Genomic DNA, 20,600 nt, shown 5'->3' with positions numbered 1-20,600 from the left:
AAATCCATTAGGCAATTATGTTAGTAAGCAACAATATGTTAACACAAAATGTTCTACATAAAGCAAGCATATGTTTTTAAGGAATTCAATTGGTGTTTCAAACATTCAAGATTCCGTCGGGAGTATATGGTGAAAAATCGAACTACCCTCTTCCATTGTGTTACGTCATTGAAGCATGGCCTGTGATTGGACGAGGTACCGGAAAGGGTTTAGAACAGGAAGTGCTTTCGATTATTTACCAATGATGTGAAGGCATATGTGCACAGAAGAATAATTGTCGTTAAAGAAAAACAACAAAAACATTTTCAAACTCTATATATCGCCTACTAGGAATATGGCTTGTTTCTTCAAACGAACAATAGCAGCAAAGGTAATGGAGATTTAAAAATTAAAAGACGTGACACCGTGCTATGCTAACTGTGAAGCATGAGAGTCCTTCAGGGCACGGTTGACTAATAGCTCTCGCAATACATAATCATCTTATTTCATTTGTAATATGTATATATATTTTTTGTTTAGCTGGGCAGGACGCTGCATCAGCCTGATGACGTCTTCATACCTGCTCTGTCAGCTGTCCCAGTCTTTAAGAAACAGTTAAGCCTTTTGTTTTCCCCCCTCCACACTCATTCAGTCAGATGTAAAGCTTGACTTTTAACCACATTTTGCAAAACCTTTGTGGAACCTTTCTCCTCAGGCAGACTTCTGACTTTAGGCTGACAATTAGCATTTTAAGAACTAATGGCGTCTTACCAGCTAGTGGAGACATCCAGACGCAAACAGAACACTTGGCCTATCAGGTAGGATTGATCAGATATTGGAAAAATACACAGAATAGCTAGTATTATTTTTTGAAAGTTAAAAAAAAAAAAGTAACTGTCTGCTTCATATTTCTGAGGTTCCAATCGTTGTGCCAACGTTTTCTTTTTTCCCCCTGGATACTCTGGCTTCCTGCCACGTCCCAAAAACACAGAAGGATTTTAAAGATTATGTATCTGTTATCGACCCCACACGTGAAGATAAAAAAATTAAACAAATCTGGCATTTGTGCATGTATGTACAATACAAAGTGTTAAATTGTTTATTTTAACAATCATAATTAAAAAATAAGTGATCCTCAGTATATTTTTCAGCTAAAGCGGGACAGTGTGGTGGAGGAAATAGCAGCGGGAAGTGCTGGAATCAACTTCAAAATCAATCGCATACTTCTTGCCCAGGTTAGTAATATTATTGTTTGCCAATACTATTGACTGTATCTACTCTGCCTGTTTGCTTCTGTTCTTTTCTGTTCTAGAAAATCTTAGAACCATTTGGAACAGAGCACCAGGGAAAAATCGGGCTTCACAGTGAACTTTTGAATTCCCTTCAGAAAGGAACGACATTAGTAGAGTACAGGTATGTTTTACAACACAACATATGCGAGGTCTTGTAGCTTGTCAGCAAGTAGTGATACATTTATATGTTATAGCTCTCCAAACATAGCCAAAAAGTTCCATGCAGGACACTTACGATCTACAATCATAGGTGAGTTTTTGGTAGTAATATTAAACACGATAATAATATTAAACACTAAACGAGGATCTTTTTGAAGGTAACTTCATCGCCAACTTGAGAGAGTCTCTTGGGAACAAAGTTATTCGAATGAACTTCCTTGGAGACTGGGGAATGCAGTTTGGTGAGTGATTATTCAGATTTTGTTTTTTAAGCGTTCATCAGACCTTTGCTGTTTTAATGCAATTCTTCAAGTCCCTGTAAAATGAAATTAAATGTATCTTCTAAATTTGTTGTTGAGTTGATAACATTGCCATGTTTGAATGAATTTCCCCCCAAAGTATATAAAATGAGGCTTCAAAATCATGAATAGTCAATTTGTTGTTTCCACTCCGAAACGCTGTGGGCGTGCGTGTCTGCTGAATGTGTGAAACCATGCCACGCTGAAAAATGTATGCTACTTCGTCTAGCATCTCTCTTATGCCCACACATCCCTACATGTTTGAGCCTTAAAAATATATTAACTTAAAATAGATCCCGGGTCGTCGCCGGGCTTTTTCACGCCTCGACAACGAGGCACTCTAAAGCGGGCAGGTCGGTACTAATCAGACTTTTTTTTTTTCTCCATTACCCAATACGTTTTTGGGGTGTAGGCATAGCTAGCTAGCTTGCTAACTGGACTTGGCAATTGTGCCAGATTATTGTTGACGTGAACGAAGGCGCTGTAGTTCTTGTATAGTGAGGAAGGGTGGACTCCTACCCGCCACGGCCCCCCAAAAAATCAGCAAAACTGAAATTGTGAAAAACAGTTTAATGCTAGATCGCCTCAATTCAGCTCTACAAAGCTCTCAGTCTTTGCACGTTTCATCAGCAATCTTCAAACATCTTTACAGGGTCTTTTACATTTGTGTGAATGTTCTTGAATATGGTACTTTTTTCCTCACTTTATTTATTTATTTATTTTTCTTTTTTTATTTCAGGTTTGCTGGGAGCTGGTTTCAGTCAGTTTGGCAGCCAGGAGAAATTGGCAGAAAACCCTTTACAGCATTTGTATGAGGTGAATCTGCATTTAGATTGACTTGTGCACAACTGTACCGTTTGGGTTTTTCATTCATTTCGTTCCTACTGTTGCACTTGTAAGTTGCACAAACTGTTAATCTTGCCACTTTCTTAAAAAGAAAAGATGTAAAGTGACAATAAATGAAAAATAATAAACACAAAATGTCATCGAGCTGATAAGGGAAGTGTGGCCGAGTGCTGGATTTAGGTTCCAGTCATTTCGATGCTGTGGGTTCGAATCCAACCGCTGCCACTTTCTTTATTTCTGGAATTTTTCTTCGGATCGAGCAACCTATTATATAACTGACATATTATTTCCGTAGCTTCTAAATAATCAGTTAACTGACAAATTGTATACTAGCAGTTATAGTTAGCTAGTTTATATGACAGTTAATAGGAATCCAGCTAGATGAGAGAGTCAAAATATTAGAAACAGCTCTCAGTATGATGCCGAGCTCTTTTATTGGATTATTTTAAGTTTGCAAATAGTCACGGTGAAGCGGCCAATCGGTGTACGTCTTTTTTTAGAGATTCTTATACAGTGTTTTTCCACCTATTTGCAGATTTATTTATTTTTTGGGGAATTTATTCACGGAAAAGCTCCCTTATTCGCTATATTTGTCCTCTTTCGGAAATGCACCAAGACTACTTACTATCACTTTTCCATTAGACACTGCTTTGGCGCCATCTTGTGGCATGTTAGTGCCAATGTACTATGTTGAACTAACACATCTCGACTTAGCTTTTGCGTGTCGGGGCAGTTAAGTTTAGCCTTGAGAGTTGATTTTATCTTGTATGGTGCTACCCAAACACCCTAACAGCACAAACCTTCATAGGTCACAAATATATAGACTGGAAGGTGTACTGTATATATCTTTTACAGGTATACGTAAAGGTGAACAAGGAAGCTGAGCACAACGAGGACACGACACTGGCAGCCAGGAACTTCTTTCGACGGCTGGAGCGGCACGAGAGTCGGGCTGTGTCGCTATGGCAACAGTTCAGGAACATCACTGTGAGCGAGTATCGGCGTGTTTACGAGGTGCAAACCAGGTGCTCCGCTGCTGTGTTGTGTTGTCCAACGTGAACTTCATACTGATGTGTTTTGACTGTCAGCGGTTAGGGGTCCACTTTGATGTCTACTCGGGGGAGTCTTGTCACCAGGAGGGAGTTCGGGAGGCGGTGCAGCAGCTGCAGAAGCGAGGCCTGTTGAAGACCACCGAGTACGTGCTGGCATTGGATTAGTAACCACAGTGATAAGCATTGACGACATGGCCAAATTGAATCATGTGATGGGTAAAATTAGTATTCAGTTCTTTTGAGGTTTGTGTGCAACCTCAAAAAGTATTTTGACATTTTAAAACAGATCCCAGATGCTTATTTTTTTTAATAGCACACCCATGGTGACGACAGGCGCTGATAGGGGCAGGCTACTTGTTGAGCCCGGAATCTATAAAAACAAGTGAATAAGAATGAGAATGTGGTCACACATTAATATAGTCTTTGGCTATGTTCATACTACAGGTCAGTTTTTCATGTCACTGTGAACAGTGCAATTGCGGTTTATTTTAAATTTTTTCAAATCTGACCCATGCTTCTTTTGTATGTGGCAAAAAAATCGGATATGTATCCGACCTGTACGTCATCAAAAGGCGATAAACGTCACAATTGTTTGACAGACATTCGTAGCCAAAATTCTTCCTATTTGTTTGTCATCGAGAAATGTTCCTGGCAGCTGACAGCAAAAAAGTGGTGTTTTCCAGGAAGGGGACTGGCATTGTGGATCTCTCAGCCGGAGACCTGAGCAACGTTTGCACTGTCCTACGCAGTGATGGAACAAGTCTCTACATAACCAGGTGGCTGCCATTTTCCTAACTCTAAATGTAGAAACCACCGCTCCTGGTGGAAACCTCCAATTTCCCACATACCATAAACACGAGACATTGTTTTAAGTGGTACTTGAAAGCAGGAGTGGAATTTATTGAATTGGAATGTATTAAAGTATTGTGGAATGTAGTGAATTATATCTCAATATTTCAAGCTTTGTGTTAATACGTGAGCATTGTAGTTATCTCTTACTTTGTTTTTGGTTCAGGGACATTGCAGCAGCCATTGACCGGAGAGAAAAGTACCATTTTGATGAGATGATTTATGTGGTAAGAAGGTATTTGTGTTTTTCAGTAATTGCAAATGACACTGTAAATACTCGATCGCTGGATCAATTTATGTTAATAAATAATTCAATTACAGTAGTAATTCATTTATTGGAGTTATTTTAATGTGGTTTTACGTTGGCTGCAGCCTGTCACAAATGAATTCATTTTACATTATTTCGTATGGGAAAATGTATTTCAAATTTGAACAAGTTTGAAGTCTCCCAGCGACATGAAATGGATTGTGTTCGATTTTGGATGTTCCATCCATCCATCCATTTTCTGAGCCGCTTCGCCTCACTAGGGTCGCGGGCGTGCTGGAGCCTATCCCAGCTGTCATCGGGCAGGAGGCGGGGTACACCCTGAACTGGTTGCCAGCCAATCGCAGGGCACATACAAACAAGCAACCATTCGCACTCACATTCACACCTACGGGCAATTTAGAGTCACTTTGGATGTTACACTGATTATTCTGCTTTTCTTCTACATCAACTGTCGTTCGTCTAATGGCCGTGTCGAAGGTCTTTTGTGTTGCCTCACCGATGCCTGCCAAACACAAACGTTGATGTATGCGTTCGCCTTTCATGCAAGCAGCTCATAAATGTTTTTTTAAGACCATCTTCCAATGAATGCCTCTCATCAGGTTAACATAGTTACATTTCCTCTTATAGCAGTTGCTTTTGTTTTGTTTGAAGACAGATAAAAGTCAAACGCATCACTTCCAGCAGTTGTTCCAGATCCTGCGAGCTATGGGACATTCCTGGGCTGACAGGTACCTGGAACTACACTCTGAACTCAACACAACCACACGACAGGCTACATGTAGAGTGCAGAGCTACAAGTACCCACAAAAACCTTTCAAATCATATGCAGGGGGTCCTCAGTTTTATGACGCAGTCCCAAATTTGTATTTACAAACCAACCTCTTTGTGTACCTGTAGTCTAATGTGAAGTGTTTGCGCAGGTGTCGTCATGTGCCCTTCGGCCTGGTGCAGGGCATGAAGACCAGGACCGGAGAGGTGGTGTTCTTAGAGGACCTTCTGGACGAGGCTCGGGCTAGGATGCTGCAGAACATGAGCCAATCAAAAAGTACTAGCCGCCTCTCTTTTACTCATCTGCGTGCACTTCACTTTTCAGGGCTTGGTCCCTAACCCCATTTGCGGGGGTTTACTATGTTATTATATAGTATTTCAGTATGATGTGTGAGAGAATTGCGGTTGTAACGGAAGGCATTTCAGTAAAAACGCAAAGACCGGATTTTTCTGGTAAAACGTGCAGTTCATTAGGACGGCGCTTGATTGGCGCGAGTTCACCTGAGTCTGCCCAACATCCTGCAAGTAGCAGCAGATCAGCAGCGTTTCAGTCGTGTGTGTGTGGGAACTAATCCTGAATTATAGCCCCCGAGTAGCCTCTGCTGCTTGCAGCCAAGCAGTGGACAGTTTATGTCTCTGTCAAATCATATGAGGTCAAATTTGGTTTTTTTCTTATTACATCTTGTTGATTTACAGAGAGATTATTGATTATAACTGTTCACTTTTACTTAAATGTTAAAGCCTTGGTGAGCTCTTAATCCTTTTGCTCTCCTGTTTACATCTCACAGTGACAAAGGAAATGGATGATGCAGAGGACACAGCACAGAAAGTGGGAATCAGTGCGTTAATTGCCCAGGTAAACGACAACAACAAAAGGTCACATGTCGAGGCTTCAATCTGATGGCTTGTCAAAATGATATAACAAATAAAATTTTAAAAAATGTGTTTTAGGACTTCAGAGGTCTGCTGCAGGGGGACTACAAGTTTGACTGGGACAAGATCCTGCAGGCTCAGGGAGACACGGGCGTTTTCCTCCAATACACACACGCGCGGCTCTGCAGGTGTGGTATTATGGGATGTAGGCGTGGAGTGTAAAATGGAGGTTGGTCTTAATTCCTCAATGATTCATTCTCCCCAAGTAGTTGCCTGGTGCATCGTCCTCTTAAGATAAATAAACACCTCCCTCAAATAGACTCCTCAAGAAAGAAAATGCGCAGTAGCCTTTTCATTCGCAGTAACGAACATTAACTGTTGAGTCCATTTAATCTTTGTTGCTAACCAAAACAGCAGCACCTACCACGGCACATGAAGTCTCTCAGATGAATTAGAGAGTGGACTATTAGGTCCAAAGGTACAGTGGGAGGGAAAGTATGTGAAACCTTTGGAATTTCTTAAATTTCTGCATAAATTGATCATAAAATGTTTGATCGTCATCTAAATCAGAAGAATAACCAGAGTCTGCTTAAACTAATAGCACACAAACAATTATGGTATAATAATGGTAAATACTGGTAATAGTATTCCAAAAATGCATTTGTACAAACAATAACCATGCTCCCAATCTGGAGTTGTGTAAATAGTGGTAATGTTGTTTTTAAAAAGTAATCTATAGCACTTAATGTTGCTGTAAAACTGAAACTATGAATTTAAATGTTTGGTCTTAATCTGGAGTCACTGATGGTGTAGTGGTGCGCTCGCCTGACTTTGGTGCGGGCAGCGTGGGATCAGTTCCCACTCAGTGACGGTGTGAATGTGAGTGTGAATGGTTGTCCGTGTCTATATGTGCCCTGTGACTGACTGGCGACCAGTTCAGGGTGTAGTCCGCCTTTTGCTCGAAGTCAGCTGGGATAGGCTCCAGCGCCCCGCGACCCTAACCAGGATAAGCGGTGTTGAAAATGGATGGTCTTAATCTGCTCCATCTGGTTGACACCAGCGTGAATGTACACACACAGAACACATTTACAGTATAAGTTTGGAAACTATTTCCAACGATGGAATGCAATTTCGTTAGCAATTGTGTATATAAATGCTAAAAAGATGAAATGCTGTGGAATGAATTGCAATGCAGAATGTGACACTTGGAATGGTCGAGAAATGTGAGAGGAGGCGGTAATTAAGGGGAATATATCTTAACTTGGGCATTCTGCGAATGGGAATTGCTCCCAAGATTTTCTGAATTTGCATATTATTTTTAAATGGCAATTGTATGCATCAGTCAAGAAATGTGGAAGGAGGTGGTAATTATGTAAAGCATCTCTTAATTTGGGATTTTCATTGTGAAAATTAACTTTACTGTGAAAAGTGGGTCATTTTTGGAATACGGAAAATAGTTGCCAAGATGCGCTGAATGAGCTGAACAATTTGCATTTGGACTGGGAATAATGGGGAACTTTTTAGTTGAAGATCTAATTCACTTAAATGGGATTTGGGGGGAGTACAATGTGGACTTCTGGGTAAAGTGGGATTTTTAGAATGTGAAAATGTTTTTTCAGAATTTTTGAAGCAGTTGTGAATGACCAATATACATAAAAGCCTCCTTTTTGTTATAAAGTATGTCCAGCCTTGTTGGCTGATTCCATTTAATCACATTGTACCACTTTGTGCAGTTTAATACGGAAGAACAACGACATAGACACAGCCACATTTGACCCGTCGCTCCTAACCGAGCAGTCAAGCGTCTCCATTCTTCAGCATCTACTCCGGTAAGATGAACAAACAAGTGCTAACGCTCTTGGGAGTCTTACTCAGCATTTGCAAAACAAAATGCCACCTTTTGTCTACCCGCAGCTACGACGAGGTGTTATATCAGTCGGCCCAGGATCTGCAACCCAAACACCTGCTCAACTTCCTGTTGAAGCTGTGGTAAGGAACAAGGATGTCCGGGTGTGAGCGAGCAGGAAACTTCACAGCTGTTTGGAGATGGATGGATTCTCAAATAGGGCGTTCTCTCTCTCTCACAGCCACTTGACTGCTTCAGCGCACAGAGAGCTGCCAGTCAAAGGGAGCTCACAACAAGTAGCCCAGGTATATAATAAAAAAAAAAAAATATTTAAATATTTTTCTAAAAAGTTATTTTTTATCACATCTGTGTAGTTGGTTATACAGAAAACTGTTAGTACAAAAATCATACAAAATCCAACTGGCCATGCTTTTTTTTTTTTAACAGCACCTCAGATACACAGGTGCTAAAAGGTGAGGGTTAGAGAGGAGACAATGAAATACACTTTGATACTAAATTCAACATGGATCTCATTTTTACCAATAAGGATTAATATTTGAAGTGGAAAATACTGAAAATTGAGATTTACACCCTTCAGAATGCTAAACTTTCCTATTGATCCATCTGGGATCATGTCATGCATCCTTTAAAGTTGTTAAATCTCTGGTGACCTCTCCTGTTATTTAAAATCATCTCTCAAGTGGTGACAAGAGACCTTGACAGTTACTGTACATTGAATCAATCCAAAAATCTAAATGTACAAATCAATGAGGATTTTTTTTTTTTTTTTTTTTTTACAAAAAGCAGTAGTATGAAGTCATATCTGTGGATTTTCTGAATACTCACAGGCAAGGAAGAGACTTTTCAGCGGGACCTGCTCAGTTCTGGCAAACGGGATGAGAATTCTTGGCATCATTCCAGTTGACAAAATGTAAATATTTAATTTGATCATGATTTCAATTATTAATTAAAAACAAACAAAACAATCAGTTTAATTGAGTGCATTTGTAACACAACAGCAACCCATCACTCTTTGGACTGGTTTGACTTGTTTGGCAGGGACAGGACCGCTGTTTAAAAAAAAAAATTAAAATAAAAAAAATACGGTTCCTCAAAATGTGGTCAGAGTACACTCCCACATGGCAGCTTTTTTGTTGCAAATGTTTACATTTCAATTCAGACTTCAGTTAACACAATATAGATCCAGGACTTGCAAATAGAAGAGAGTTGACATTTACAACTGTGTCCTGTAATGTGTCCTTGTCATTTCAAGTATGAAAAGGTTCTATACATTCACAATCTATGCATTACACTGGGGTTGGAAAAAGACAAGAAAAAACAAACAAAAAAAGACATTAACATGAATATTTGACACACTAGAAACGAAATCAATGCACTTGGTCGTTATCGTGTTTCTCACAGTGCAACCTTTGAGATTTTAACAAATGATCAGCGTCACATTTCACTTTAGTAGAGTCATCACAAGTTCTTTTCAGTTGTGACAATGACAACGCAAAAAAATAATTTAAAAAAATCACTCCCCCCCCGATTAAATAAGTGGTGCTGCAGTGCTTCATTTACACTCTGTGCAGACAGAACCCACATCCAATGGATTCTTTCTTCTAGAATGATTGACTAAAACTCAGTGATTATTGGGGAGGAAAAATAGCAGGGTTCCTCCTCCTGAGGTCCCTCTTCAGTAAGTCTGCAGACTCACACAGTAATCAGTTTCTTTTGGGACTCTGTGTGCGCGCTTTCCTGGCTGAGTGTGGACATGTCCTTATTTGGAAGGCCATACAGATAGATGGACACGCATACCAGGAAGGCTCCGGACGAGAAAGTGGTCGCTGCGGGGGAAGTGACCACATCAGGAAAGTAAGTAAGATGGCCTATACGTACTGTGCATATCTACACTACTCACAAAAAGTGAAGTGTATTTGGCTTTCGAGTGAAAATTATGGATGAACCTTGAATGCACTATAACCTTCATAAGCGGAAATGCAAAATCCACAAGTGGCGTTTGAGCCATGAATCAACCAATACATTTTGTGATTCAATTAGAGTTGGGAAACAATCCTCTTCGTCGTGCCGTTCAAATTTTTATATGAGACCAGGACGATGCCTAACAATTTATCAACAGGCCACAACAGTACGTAGAAGTGCAAAAAGTACTGAAACATTCAGCAGTTTGAAATGTGCATTCAAAAGTTGAAAGGTCGCCAAATTAAGTTGACCTGTTAAGGTTATAGTGCATTTTGGGTTACATCTGAATTGGGTTCACCCGCAAGCTAAATAATAAACTTTGTCACATTATTATTCTTAATCACAGACAATTTCAGCTACACAGTGGAAATATAAAAGTCTGCACACCCCTGTTAAAATGCAACATTTTTGTGATGTAAAAAAAAAAAAATTAAACCAAGATGAATAGTTTTTAAACTTTTTCCATTATTAATGTGACCTACAACTTGTACAACTCAATTGAAAGAAAAAATCGAGAGGGGAAGTAAAGATAAACAACTGAAATAATGTGCACACCCTCTTATCACTGGGGATGTGGCTGTGTTCATAATTAACTAATCACATTCAATTTTGCTTAACGGGAGTCAGCACACACCTGCCACCATGTCAATTGTTAATTTTAGTATACGTCGCGGGCTGCTAAAAAAACAGACGGTGGGCCACAAATGGGATTTTGAAGAGAGTCGGCAAATCACACATTGTGTATATTCATATTATTTCCAGTACTTGGCACTGGAAATAAGAGACAGGTGTCTTAAAACCATCAAAATTATGTACTTATTAGGGGCCTTATAAAATATGATTAAATGAAAGTTTAATCAAATTTACTGTAGATTTCATAACTAGTTTAATTATTTTCTCAGACTTAACGCTGTGTTTTTTTTTGTTTGTTTGTTTGTTTTTATACATGCATCGGTCAATGCTTTTGTTACATAATCCAATTTACAAATTTGAGTATCAATGAAAACTTCATTTACTTCAGTAGTTCCATTCAAAAAGTGAAACTCATATTTTAAAGATTCACTACAACACACAGGGTGAAACATTTCGTGATTGATTTTTTATAATTTTGGTGATTACAGCTTAAAGCTAACAAAAACCCACAATGCAATTAAAATATTAGATAAGAAACACCCCAGAATTGGCATCCTGATAAAAATGTTCCTATGTTGATTCTATTATAATCAAGTTTTACTTTTTAAATTGAACAACTAAAACAAATGAACTTTTGTGCGACATTCTATTTGAACCCTAACCTTGCACGAAATATTGAAAGGAGTGAGGGTACTACTCTCTAAATATAGCTCGGTATCTCCAACAGAGACACAATAGATGTTACACACCTGCGAAAAGGTTGCGTCAATACTGAACAGCCTGTTGGACCGCACAAACCTCTCCCTGGTTTCTCACAATGCACACAATGGGCCAAGGAGATTATCTTACTTATATGCAATCCAAATAAGATGACGGACGCCACGGTGGAAAGAACAATGGCGGCCGCCGCCGAGAAGCCCTTCATGATGTTGTCTGTGTACTTCACGACGACGGACGTGTACAGGCCACCCACGCTTGCCAGGACTGAAAGAGAGAATGTGCGAAATGACGTCAAGCGTAGCCAAGAATGCCACCAAAGCCTCTGACATCGTTGTACTTACATACGACGAAACACACCCAGGGCGTGTAACCGAAGAAGAAGCCTTTCTCCATGACCTTATTGCCGTCGGTAACCACAACCGCAATCAGGGTGATCAGGATACCCGACAGATACATCTGGATGTTCTTCAACCACAGGGATGTGTTGGAGCTCTTTAGCACCTTCTCAAAGTACACGCCTGAGGAACAGTTATGAAGCGTGCGGTTACAAGCAATGTCATGGCGATTAAAAGAAGTCAAGTGGATGGTCAGCGGCTACCTGCGAACCCGGAGCACAGCACAGCGACAATGATGGCCATGAACCCAAGAAAAGGGTTTTGCTCAATCTGGACACAAGAAGAAGTGAAGACGACAAAGGCCGTGCTCGGAATCAATCCCTATCTATTATATGAGTGATTCTCAAAGTGTGGTACGCAGACACCCTGTACAGTTCAGTTGTATTTAACTTTTGAGTTCAATACATTTGAATTAAAGAACTGTTTCTTTTTAAACACTTATTTAGGTCCAATTTGTGTTTACCTTTTTTTTTCTCCAATACATTTATATCGAGTTATTATTTAATACTTTTTTTCCATGTTCCTATATTTAAGCACAGTGTTAATGTTCAAACTGCATAATGTTACAGTGACTTACAATAATATTAAATATACTTTTTAGAGAAACAAAAAGATTACCACTTGGGCCTACTACGTAAATATGGTAATGTTGGTCATTATAGTGGTACTTGGCGAGCCAACAAACAACGTGACCAAAAGTTGAAATACTGAAATACTGATAATCTCTTCAAAAGTACAGTTACAGTTTTCAGTTTTTTATATATTTATTTTTTGGGTCAACATTTATTACAGAAGGCAAACCAGCTGACATCGTTGACCTGGTATATTGTAATTACGCGACAGCAATGACATAATTAATGGCGCGCCTGTGTTCTAAAACAGTTCTTCATTCATTCATATATATATATATATATATATATATATATATATATACATACATACACACACACACACACACACACATATATATACATAGTGATTCGGGAGAAGGGAATGTGTGAATGATTCCAAACACGGCCACAGATGTAAGTGGATGAGTTTAGAGGCCTACTTGGACTTTGGTGGTGTCTACGGGCTTCCACCGCACAAGCATGACCCCCACGCACAGCGTACAGATGGCGAACCACTGCTTCTTGCTGAGGGAGTGGCTCAGCATGATGACCATGCACACCGCCGTGCATGGGATCTTCAGCTGATATGTCACCTGCACACAGAAATGCAACATCAGGGGCGTAGCAATCATTTCAAAAGTTGTTGTGTGTGTGTGTGTGTTTTCAGGTGTACAGCAAACCAACTTTTATAAGTAGCTAGATAAGTAAATGTGCAATGGCAACACTGAACGGAAATATTTTTAAAAGTAAAAGTCTGAAAAGTGAAAACTTTCAGATTTCCTTAGTCCTCCATAAAAGCAAACAACTTTGTTTTTAAGCAAAACAAGACATTGATGAACATCAGCTGACTTGGGAAAACTGATCAACATTCTTGTCTATTTTCTGACATGTTTGGAATCAAACAAACCCAAAGTTATTCCCAAACAGAGTGCCTGGGTCTGATTTGAAATATCAGAATCCACTGAGGCCCACCAAAAACTGAATACATAGGTACCAATTAATATTATTGGCATTCTTCTGCCTGGAGAGACAATGGATTTATGGCCCGGGTCAGGTCAATGGATATTATTTACTGCAAATCAATGTAAAGTTTGCTGTTCCCTTGCAGAGATAAATTCGAGAATGCTCAGCTTCAGCTTGGCAAGTGCCATATTCATCTGGTTCACAACAAAGTCTGTTAATTTTCTTCATTTTTGTCTACTATCCTCGAAAAGAAGGACGACGACATCACAATTCTACCAGCTGACAAGATGCCCTTTGATCCTCAACACCACAGACAAGGAAACGCTGACTGCCATCATGGACGACAACAACACGTTGAGTTTTTGTAGTTTTAATATCTTGGCAAAGAGAGAGAGAGAGAGTCAAGAGAGGATACAGGTGCCCGCATCTCTGCCAGTCTCTGAGACTCATATGGAAAAGCAATGCCTAATTAAACTGAAAAAGTGGGAGGGAAATGAGGAAAGTGAGAGAAAAGACCTATTCACATCTTATCTTGTCCTTGAGAGAAAAGGGAGGTTGAAGACAGGATGAAAGAAGGGAAGTACACTCCTCAGTGAACTGAAAAATATTTTTCATACACAACTCAGGTTATTTATGTCATTGCTATCGCATCCTGTCCTAGTTACCACATGTTACATTTAAACAATTAAGCTACTAAGTACATTTGTATAGGCCACACAAGAACAAAGGACTATTGAAATAATAAAATCACACAAAACCATGGGAGAATATAGACAAATATTTTGTCATTTTGCCGAAACAATCCCCTCATTGGATACAAGATGATGATCATTGAAGGAGTAGGGAATCGACAGACGCATGTACCAAGGGTAAGCGACGCCTTGCATTTACGGATTCCACTCGGGAGCTCCACTCGGGCCTATCGTCAGCAGAATCAACTCCCTCACCTACAACCTTGACAAATATGTAGCCATCATTGTAAATCCGCTGGTTGGTCATAGCACACACCAAGTCCACAGAGACGCATACTTTGTCAACAGGTCCAGAACTTGAGACTCGCTACAGATGAAACCACCCCTGCCAATGTAGCCATTGATGTAGTCACATAACGACGAGAACGTGACTCCTGCCTACAGGACAGTACCAACATCACACCAGACCAGATATGCAATCTTCTTCAACTTTTGCCTTAACGCCATGAGATTCTTCGGCACTTCAGTTGATTATGTTCTTATAGGATGTGTGTATACTTTTTCTCACTATTCTGCATGTGGCTAATCTGATACAACAGGGCGCATTCTTCAAGCAAACACACCTTCTGCTTACAGGCTGAGTTTACCTGATAAACCGCAGCATCAAGGTTGCTCAGTGCCACGAAGGCCATGTTGTTCTGGAGTGCGTATACCAACGAGGGTACACTCAGCTTCAGCAGCTCTCTGGGGTTGCCCAACAGGTGCTCCTTTAGGGTGCCCAGCAGCTTCCTTACACTGCCGGATTCCCTAAGAAGAACACATACAAGCAGGCCTTGACATTAACTTTTTGCTCACCTGCCACTGTAGCAAGTTATTTCCCAGAGTAGCCAGCCACTCAGCATTTTCATGAGCCACAATTGTGTTGGTTAGTAGGGGTTATGCGCAACCAACTTCCACATTCTGTAAAACAGGTCAAAGCACTTGGGAAAATAACATGTTGTAAAGTTATCCTCCTTTCTCGCTGGATCCGGAGTTCTGGATAAGTGGGCTGTCTTCACATCTGAGTGTGCTCCCAAACACAACTTGAGGCTGACTCAGAGAAGGGATGACAATCAATGTACTTGGACAAATGTGTTGCTTTTCCCCCTTCAATGCACTTCTCTCTCTTCGTGCAATATGTTTGTATTCTACAGTTGTGTGGGTGTGGTTTTCTAAAAGACAAGGACAAAAATAGTACTAAAGGCAAGTGCATACAACAAAACTGAGAAAACCCCTGGCCCCCCCATTCTGTGCCTACGGCCCCTCCAACCACCGCCAAACAGCCAACCACATTCATTCATAGGCAATATGGGTTTTTGAAACTCAGACCTACTTCTTGGGTCCTGATTAATGCAATACTTGTAGCCCTTTGCATTAATCAGGACCCACTACAGTCATCTATAAACACATTCATGCCATTGACGGCTTGAGAAGTCAAATATCCATGTTTACTGGATATATCTGTCAGTGAATGAGTTAATGACATTCATTTGTGAAGACACTGCTCGTAGTAATCATTTCTAACAATAACTCCAAAACCGATATATCTCAATATGCAAGACTTTATTTCGATAAATCTCTACCAGTTTTCATTTTCAAATGATTACTTTGACAACATTCGTGGAACATCACAACGTCACATGACTATTTTTCGAAAAGGCCCTCGGGCTACTCATGTGGTACGCTTGCGTACGTTTCGGTATGGATTAGTTGGTTTTTTTTCACCCCCTTTCATCACTGTTTGCCAGAGCCTCGGTTATGTCCAGTTCGAAGCACCCATGGAGGAAAGATCTCCTGCACACACGCTTACCGCGCCAGCATCGCCGTGCTCAGTATTAGTTTGATGACCTCGGTGATGCACACGGCGGTGGTGGTGAAGTAGAGATCCCCCGGCGAGACGGTCGTCCTCGTGTAGCGCAGCGCCACCGTGTATGCGGCCGCCACCAGGGTCATCACAGTCAGGCAATACAGCTTGAACGCCAAGCTCGCGTTCTCTGAGGAGGGAACGGACGGACGTGTTTTAACAGCGCGATATTACGCTCGCTGGCTGAATATAATCATGTCAAAAGTACAACTAGAGTCTTTCGCCTTGTTGTCATTTCAGTTGTTTATTTGTGGCTAACTTGATGTCACCGCGACAGCTAACATTAGCCGGTTAGCTGAATAGAAACGGGTGGGTGGGTGGGGGGGAAACAAGAAAAAAAAATAAAAAAACTCACCGGCGCCCATTGTTGCCGCGATGTGTGTCCGTCCGTGTTAAAAACGTGAAATCATCTCGCTTGCCGTCAAAACAGCAACAGTGGGGCGGCACAGCCGTGTTCGTGTGGCCGTCTGCTGCAACTTCCTCCCCCGACGTAGCGGCGCGAGTGCCTACCTCCTCCTGCGACGTTGTCGGTCGTCTGTTGGTGTTAGCTAACCCGGCGTACTGGTTTGCCTTTCAAGTTGAAACACAAATACAACACAGTCCCATTTGGACTGCGGTCTGACCTTCTTCTCTGTCACAACAATGAAAACGGCAGTACAATGCTAACTTTCCCTGGGCTTCGTTCACGATTCACGTAGCGTGCATACGCAGATTTGTGCGTCAAACGTGCGCGTTCATCAAAATGTTCGGGACTTGTTTTTGTTCGAACTCTGCCAAATTTAGAACCTCCTCAGACCAGGGGCGTCACTAGGTTTTATGGCTAGGGGCGGATGATATTGATGATGCACAGGATGTAAACGAATGTAACGCACAAGCACAACATTTTCACAAACAGCTAATGAACAATGAGAAATTGCTTTTTAACATTTTTTAACAGAAACAGGCTAAAGTCCCCCCCAAAAAATAGGCCTAACGACGCCACTGCCTCAGACCGTGCATACGCACAAATGCAGGATCAGCTTTTGAAGAAAAATCTGAAGCACATCTTTTACCAAAGATGCACAACAAATTGAAACTACAGTCAGCTATAAACACTGACTTTGTTAATAACTCAAACCAGTAATTTGCTAATGAGTTGTCTGTTCAAAATAACAATGAAAAGGAGAAATTAGGGACTAAGTTGGCTGATTCCTGACTCCAATTAGCTCTTATAGTAGTCCAGGGCTTCGCATACCTTCCCCCCCCCCCCCAATGCACCACAAATGTTTCCATGGTTACGTTATATTTAAAGGCTCAACAAACTGACGACGAGTCTTTTATTTCTCACTGAAAATGACAAATATTTTCATCCTTCAAAACCGCTATAGCATTAAATTGTATAAGGTTCAACATACTATTATACTTAACTATTTTGACGAGGAGCCCCTGTAATGTTTATGTCAATCATCAAGGTGAGGTTGGTACAGCATACAACATGAGTAAGTATGTATTTATCATTCTAAATACAGTAAACTTAAACAACTACATTTAACCAAATGCGATCCATCAACTTGACAGGTAACATGAATCAAAAGGGCATTTCTATATGATATCGGGGGGCAACTAAAGTGCACAGTCATGCAAAAAGATCACAATTGATCCCTTAAGATAGTCTATTATTTATCATGAGGTGGAAATTAACTCCATCATGGAGAAAAATTCAAATCAACGGCATCACACGGAACTGACTGGTGCAAAATATTATATTGCATTTCCCCCCTCACTTAATCAGACTGAACAGTCTAAATTGGCCCAAAGCGTATATTCCCGAATAGACCCGGAAACTTCACAGTTTAACAAGCTTCTCCGATAACATCACACCATAATGAACATCGCAGTCTGTTAAACACAATGAAATTCAAACCATTAGAAAGAGAAATGGAAGCGATGGTGGTGTCACACTTCCATGTCCACCTCTTCATGTTTGAACCCGCTCTTCAAACTGTGATATTACGTTGCCGTTTTTGGGACTCTCCCGGCATGCAAATCAGTGCGCAGCTGTTGGAGGCAAAGCTGACTTAGCAGTACAGTCACTGCCGTGAGCTCAGGAGTTATCGGCGGGCACGTGCTCAAAGCCCTCGCTCTCCCTCACCAGCGCCCTCTCCAGGATGACTCTGCCCTCCTTGTAGCGCTGGCTTTCCTCCGTGGCAAATTCGTACATCCAACCCAGCTTGCTGTTGCAGTTCTTGCAGCTGACGTCGCGCACCATGTGTCTTCCCGTCAGCATGACCCTGTCTTGAACCTCACTGTGCTGTAGATTTACAACCTGGAGAGAGAGAGCAGATAATGTTCAACTGGTTGAATAAATCTGTCCGACTTTTATTGGTATCCTAAAACCCCTTGTCTGAGAAATAGAATGTGTTGTATCATGACGAAGACATATCTATGTAGGCTAGGTTTGAGCGTTTTGTGTTTCTATAATATACTTGCTGTCATGCCCTTGCATGTGGGAAAGGAGAGCCATTGTCGCAAAAATGTTTCTGCTGTTAACTGAATGCTGGGAGAATAGTAAAACAAACAATGAGCACACTCACTCAGGAGCAGCTGTCGGCTTCAGATGCCAATGCCCGAAAACTAGTTCAAGTTTTTGTGACATCAAGACTGGATTATTGCAGCTCTCCATTAACAAGTTGCCCAAGTAAGAGTGTAAAGACCCTCCAGCTGGTCCAAAACGCCACTGCGCGAGCCAGGACAAGAGATTTTATTTCTTCTGTACTAGCTTCACTGCAGTGGCATCCTAGAAAATCTAGACTGGAATTTAAAAATCCTTCTCCTTACATACAAAACACTACATTGCCAGGCACTAGGAACCATTACACTTTATGCCTTGATCAGACTACAAGACAAATTTGGTCTTTCACGATGGAACTATGTCAGACTACTGCCACAAAATCTTGCCGTATCTTGGTCAGCCACCGGCAACACGACACGACATTTAATACCATACCCCTTTAACTATTTGCACCTGCAGCCTTGAGAAATTTATATCCTGAATACCCTCCGTTATTCTGAAAAACTCACCTATTTGCTGTTTTTGGACTCAGGACAAACCAATAAAAGTGCTACTTTGGGGCCATATCGTGGAATATTGGCATTGTTGTTGTTAGGTTTCATTCATTGATGTTTTTTCATATGTGTTTGAGATGCCCTGTTTTGTTGTCAATGGTTCTTATCTTGTATATGAACTATTTTAATCTTCATCTTTTAACAATTTACCCTCACTTAAAAAAACAAACACTTAACACACATTTACTGCCATTGACGGCTTTAGAAGTCAAAAGATCCATGTTAACTGGGAAGGCTGGCAGTGAATGAGTTAATTTCAGAGTTGCGACCAAAACAATTCAGATGGCGTCTCTGTCTTGACCGCGCAGGTGAAGTCGAACGCAGGTACCTTGTTGAACAAGAAGGCCCGGCCAGTGGCTCCAGTGAAGCGGGTGGAGATGAGTTCTGCTCGGTTGGTCAGAATCGTGTCACAGTTGGCACAGGAGAACAGGCGAGTGCCTCCAATGTGGTCCAAGAAGATGCGTCCCATCGTTCTCACTGATGCTTATGGGAAACAAAACAAGCTGGTAAAAAAAAAAAAAAATATTTTAAATATGAGGCAAAACACACAAGAGCCTCTCCAGATGCATACATTGGGGCAAATCACAATTTGATCCAGTGACTAGTTTGTGAATGGACAAGTGTTTGTGATTTATTGAAAAGCATTCGTGATTTGTGGTTATTTTGCAGCACTGATTCAGTGGGGGTGCGGGGGGAATCATGCAACGATGGTTGAATTAATAGGGGGGGAACAAATTAATATTCTGTTATAGGAAACACCATCGAGCCTGGGATTTCAAAATCGACAACAAACGAGAACAAGAGGCAACGTTTCCTACCTCGTGTCGCTCCAAGATAATAAAGGACTGCTATACAAGAGATACGTTTGCGTAAGACTTTTTTAAACGTTTTTTTTCAAACGTGACAAAACGTTTTCCCGTTTTATGATGTCAACAAAAAGCAACGTCGATGAGGCAAGCAGCCACAAGAGTGTTTGTGACTACCGTACCAGACACTTCCGCTCATTTCAAAATAAATTTCAAAGGAAGACAAGGTGTCGCTTAGCTTGGTCTCACATCGGTTAAATTGCACTTTTAATTTGAAAAACAAAACACGTTAAAACGACAAAAATTCGATTTGACCGAAGACTGGCTTTCACACTTCCACGTGTATTTTGAGTTTCGAACGTTCTCTCTTTTATTTTGAACTCTGTTTGCCGTGGTCCGTTGAATAATGCAGTTGGCAGAATGCGCACAGATGACACAGCATGGTCCAGGGAGCTAATTTCGCCAAAGGACCCAATGGACTCGGAGTGGATTCTAGAGACCAAAGATAGACGAGATTGCTTTGGATATCCCCCCAATTGCAAAATTAGGCACTAAAAA

The 20,600-nt window shown here is 40.9% G+C and overlaps 3 protein-coding genes across 7 annotated transcripts; 1 reads left to right on the top strand and 2 right to left on the bottom strand.

Moving 5' to 3' along the window:
- Window positions 1-213: 213 nt before the first annotated feature.
- Window positions 214-9,220, top strand: rars2 (arginyl-tRNA synthetase 2, mitochondrial). 3 transcript variants are annotated; one of them, XM_061753984.1, is made up of 20 exons: window positions 214-370; window positions 520-593; window positions 695-797; window positions 1,131-1,214; window positions 1,292-1,392; window positions 1,466-1,521; window positions 1,589-1,672; window positions 2,469-2,545; window positions 3,431-3,589; window positions 3,664-3,770; window positions 4,311-4,403; window positions 4,643-4,703; window positions 5,396-5,472; window positions 5,665-5,789; window positions 6,301-6,368; window positions 6,464-6,573; window positions 8,119-8,214; window positions 8,300-8,374; window positions 8,473-8,536; window positions 9,080-9,220. In XM_061753984.1, exons 1-20 carry the CDS (start codon window positions 335-337, stop codon window positions 9,164-9,166), a joined length of 1,737 nt encoding a protein of 578 aa, XP_061609968.1. In that variant the 5' UTR covers window positions 214-334; the 3' UTR covers window positions 9,167-9,220. The 3 variants fall into 3 exon arrangements, 2 of the variants coding, with proteins under 2 accessions (XP_061609968.1, XP_061609969.1); XR_009785441.1 differs by lacking the exons at window positions 8,473-8,536; window positions 9,080-9,220 and having other exon boundaries at window positions 6,464-6,614; window positions 8,300-8,341; XM_061753985.1 differs by lacking the exons at window positions 520-593; window positions 695-797.
- On the bottom strand, window positions 9,147-18,161 carry slc35a1 (solute carrier family 35 member A1). Of its 2 annotated transcripts, XM_061753988.1 has the most exons (9): window positions 18,035-18,161; window positions 16,487-16,701; window positions 16,078-16,261; window positions 14,876-15,035; window positions 13,014-13,166; window positions 12,166-12,232; window positions 11,909-12,085; window positions 11,697-11,831; window positions 9,147-10,078 (listed from the first exon to the last, which is right to left on the bottom strand). In XM_061753988.1, exons 2-9 carry the CDS (start codon window positions 16,494-16,496, stop codon window positions 9,945-9,947), a joined length of 1,020 nt encoding a protein of 339 aa, XP_061609972.1. In that variant the 5' UTR covers window positions 16,497-16,701; window positions 18,035-18,161; the 3' UTR covers window positions 9,147-9,944. The 2 variants fall into 2 exon arrangements, with proteins under 2 accessions (XP_061609972.1, XP_061609971.1); XM_061753987.1 differs by lacking the exon at window positions 18,035-18,161 and having other exon boundaries at window positions 16,487-16,928.
- LOC133468279 (protein yippee-like 5) lies at window positions 17,430-20,210 on the bottom strand. 2 transcript variants are annotated; one of them, XM_061753989.1, is made up of 3 exons: window positions 20,055-20,210; window positions 19,565-19,739; window positions 17,430-18,436 (listed from the first exon to the last, which is right to left on the bottom strand). In XM_061753989.1, exons 2-3 carry the CDS (start codon window positions 19,703-19,705, stop codon window positions 18,215-18,217), a joined length of 363 nt encoding a protein of 120 aa, XP_061609973.1. In that variant the 5' UTR covers window positions 19,706-19,739; window positions 20,055-20,210; the 3' UTR covers window positions 17,430-18,214. The 2 variants fall into 2 exon arrangements, with proteins under 2 accessions (XP_061609973.1, XP_061609974.1); XM_061753990.1 differs by having other exon boundaries at window positions 19,565-19,720.
- Between the last annotated feature and the right edge of the window lie 390 nt (window positions 20,211-20,600).

The sequence above is a fragment of the Phyllopteryx taeniolatus genome, chromosome 18 (genome assembly GCF_024500385.1).
Source record: "Phyllopteryx taeniolatus isolate TA_2022b chromosome 18, UOR_Ptae_1.2, whole genome shotgun sequence".
Classification (NCBI taxonomy): domain Eukaryota; kingdom Metazoa; phylum Chordata; class Actinopteri; order Syngnathiformes; family Syngnathidae; genus Phyllopteryx; species Phyllopteryx taeniolatus.
This window is presented reverse-complemented; position numbering and strand designations above follow the sequence as displayed.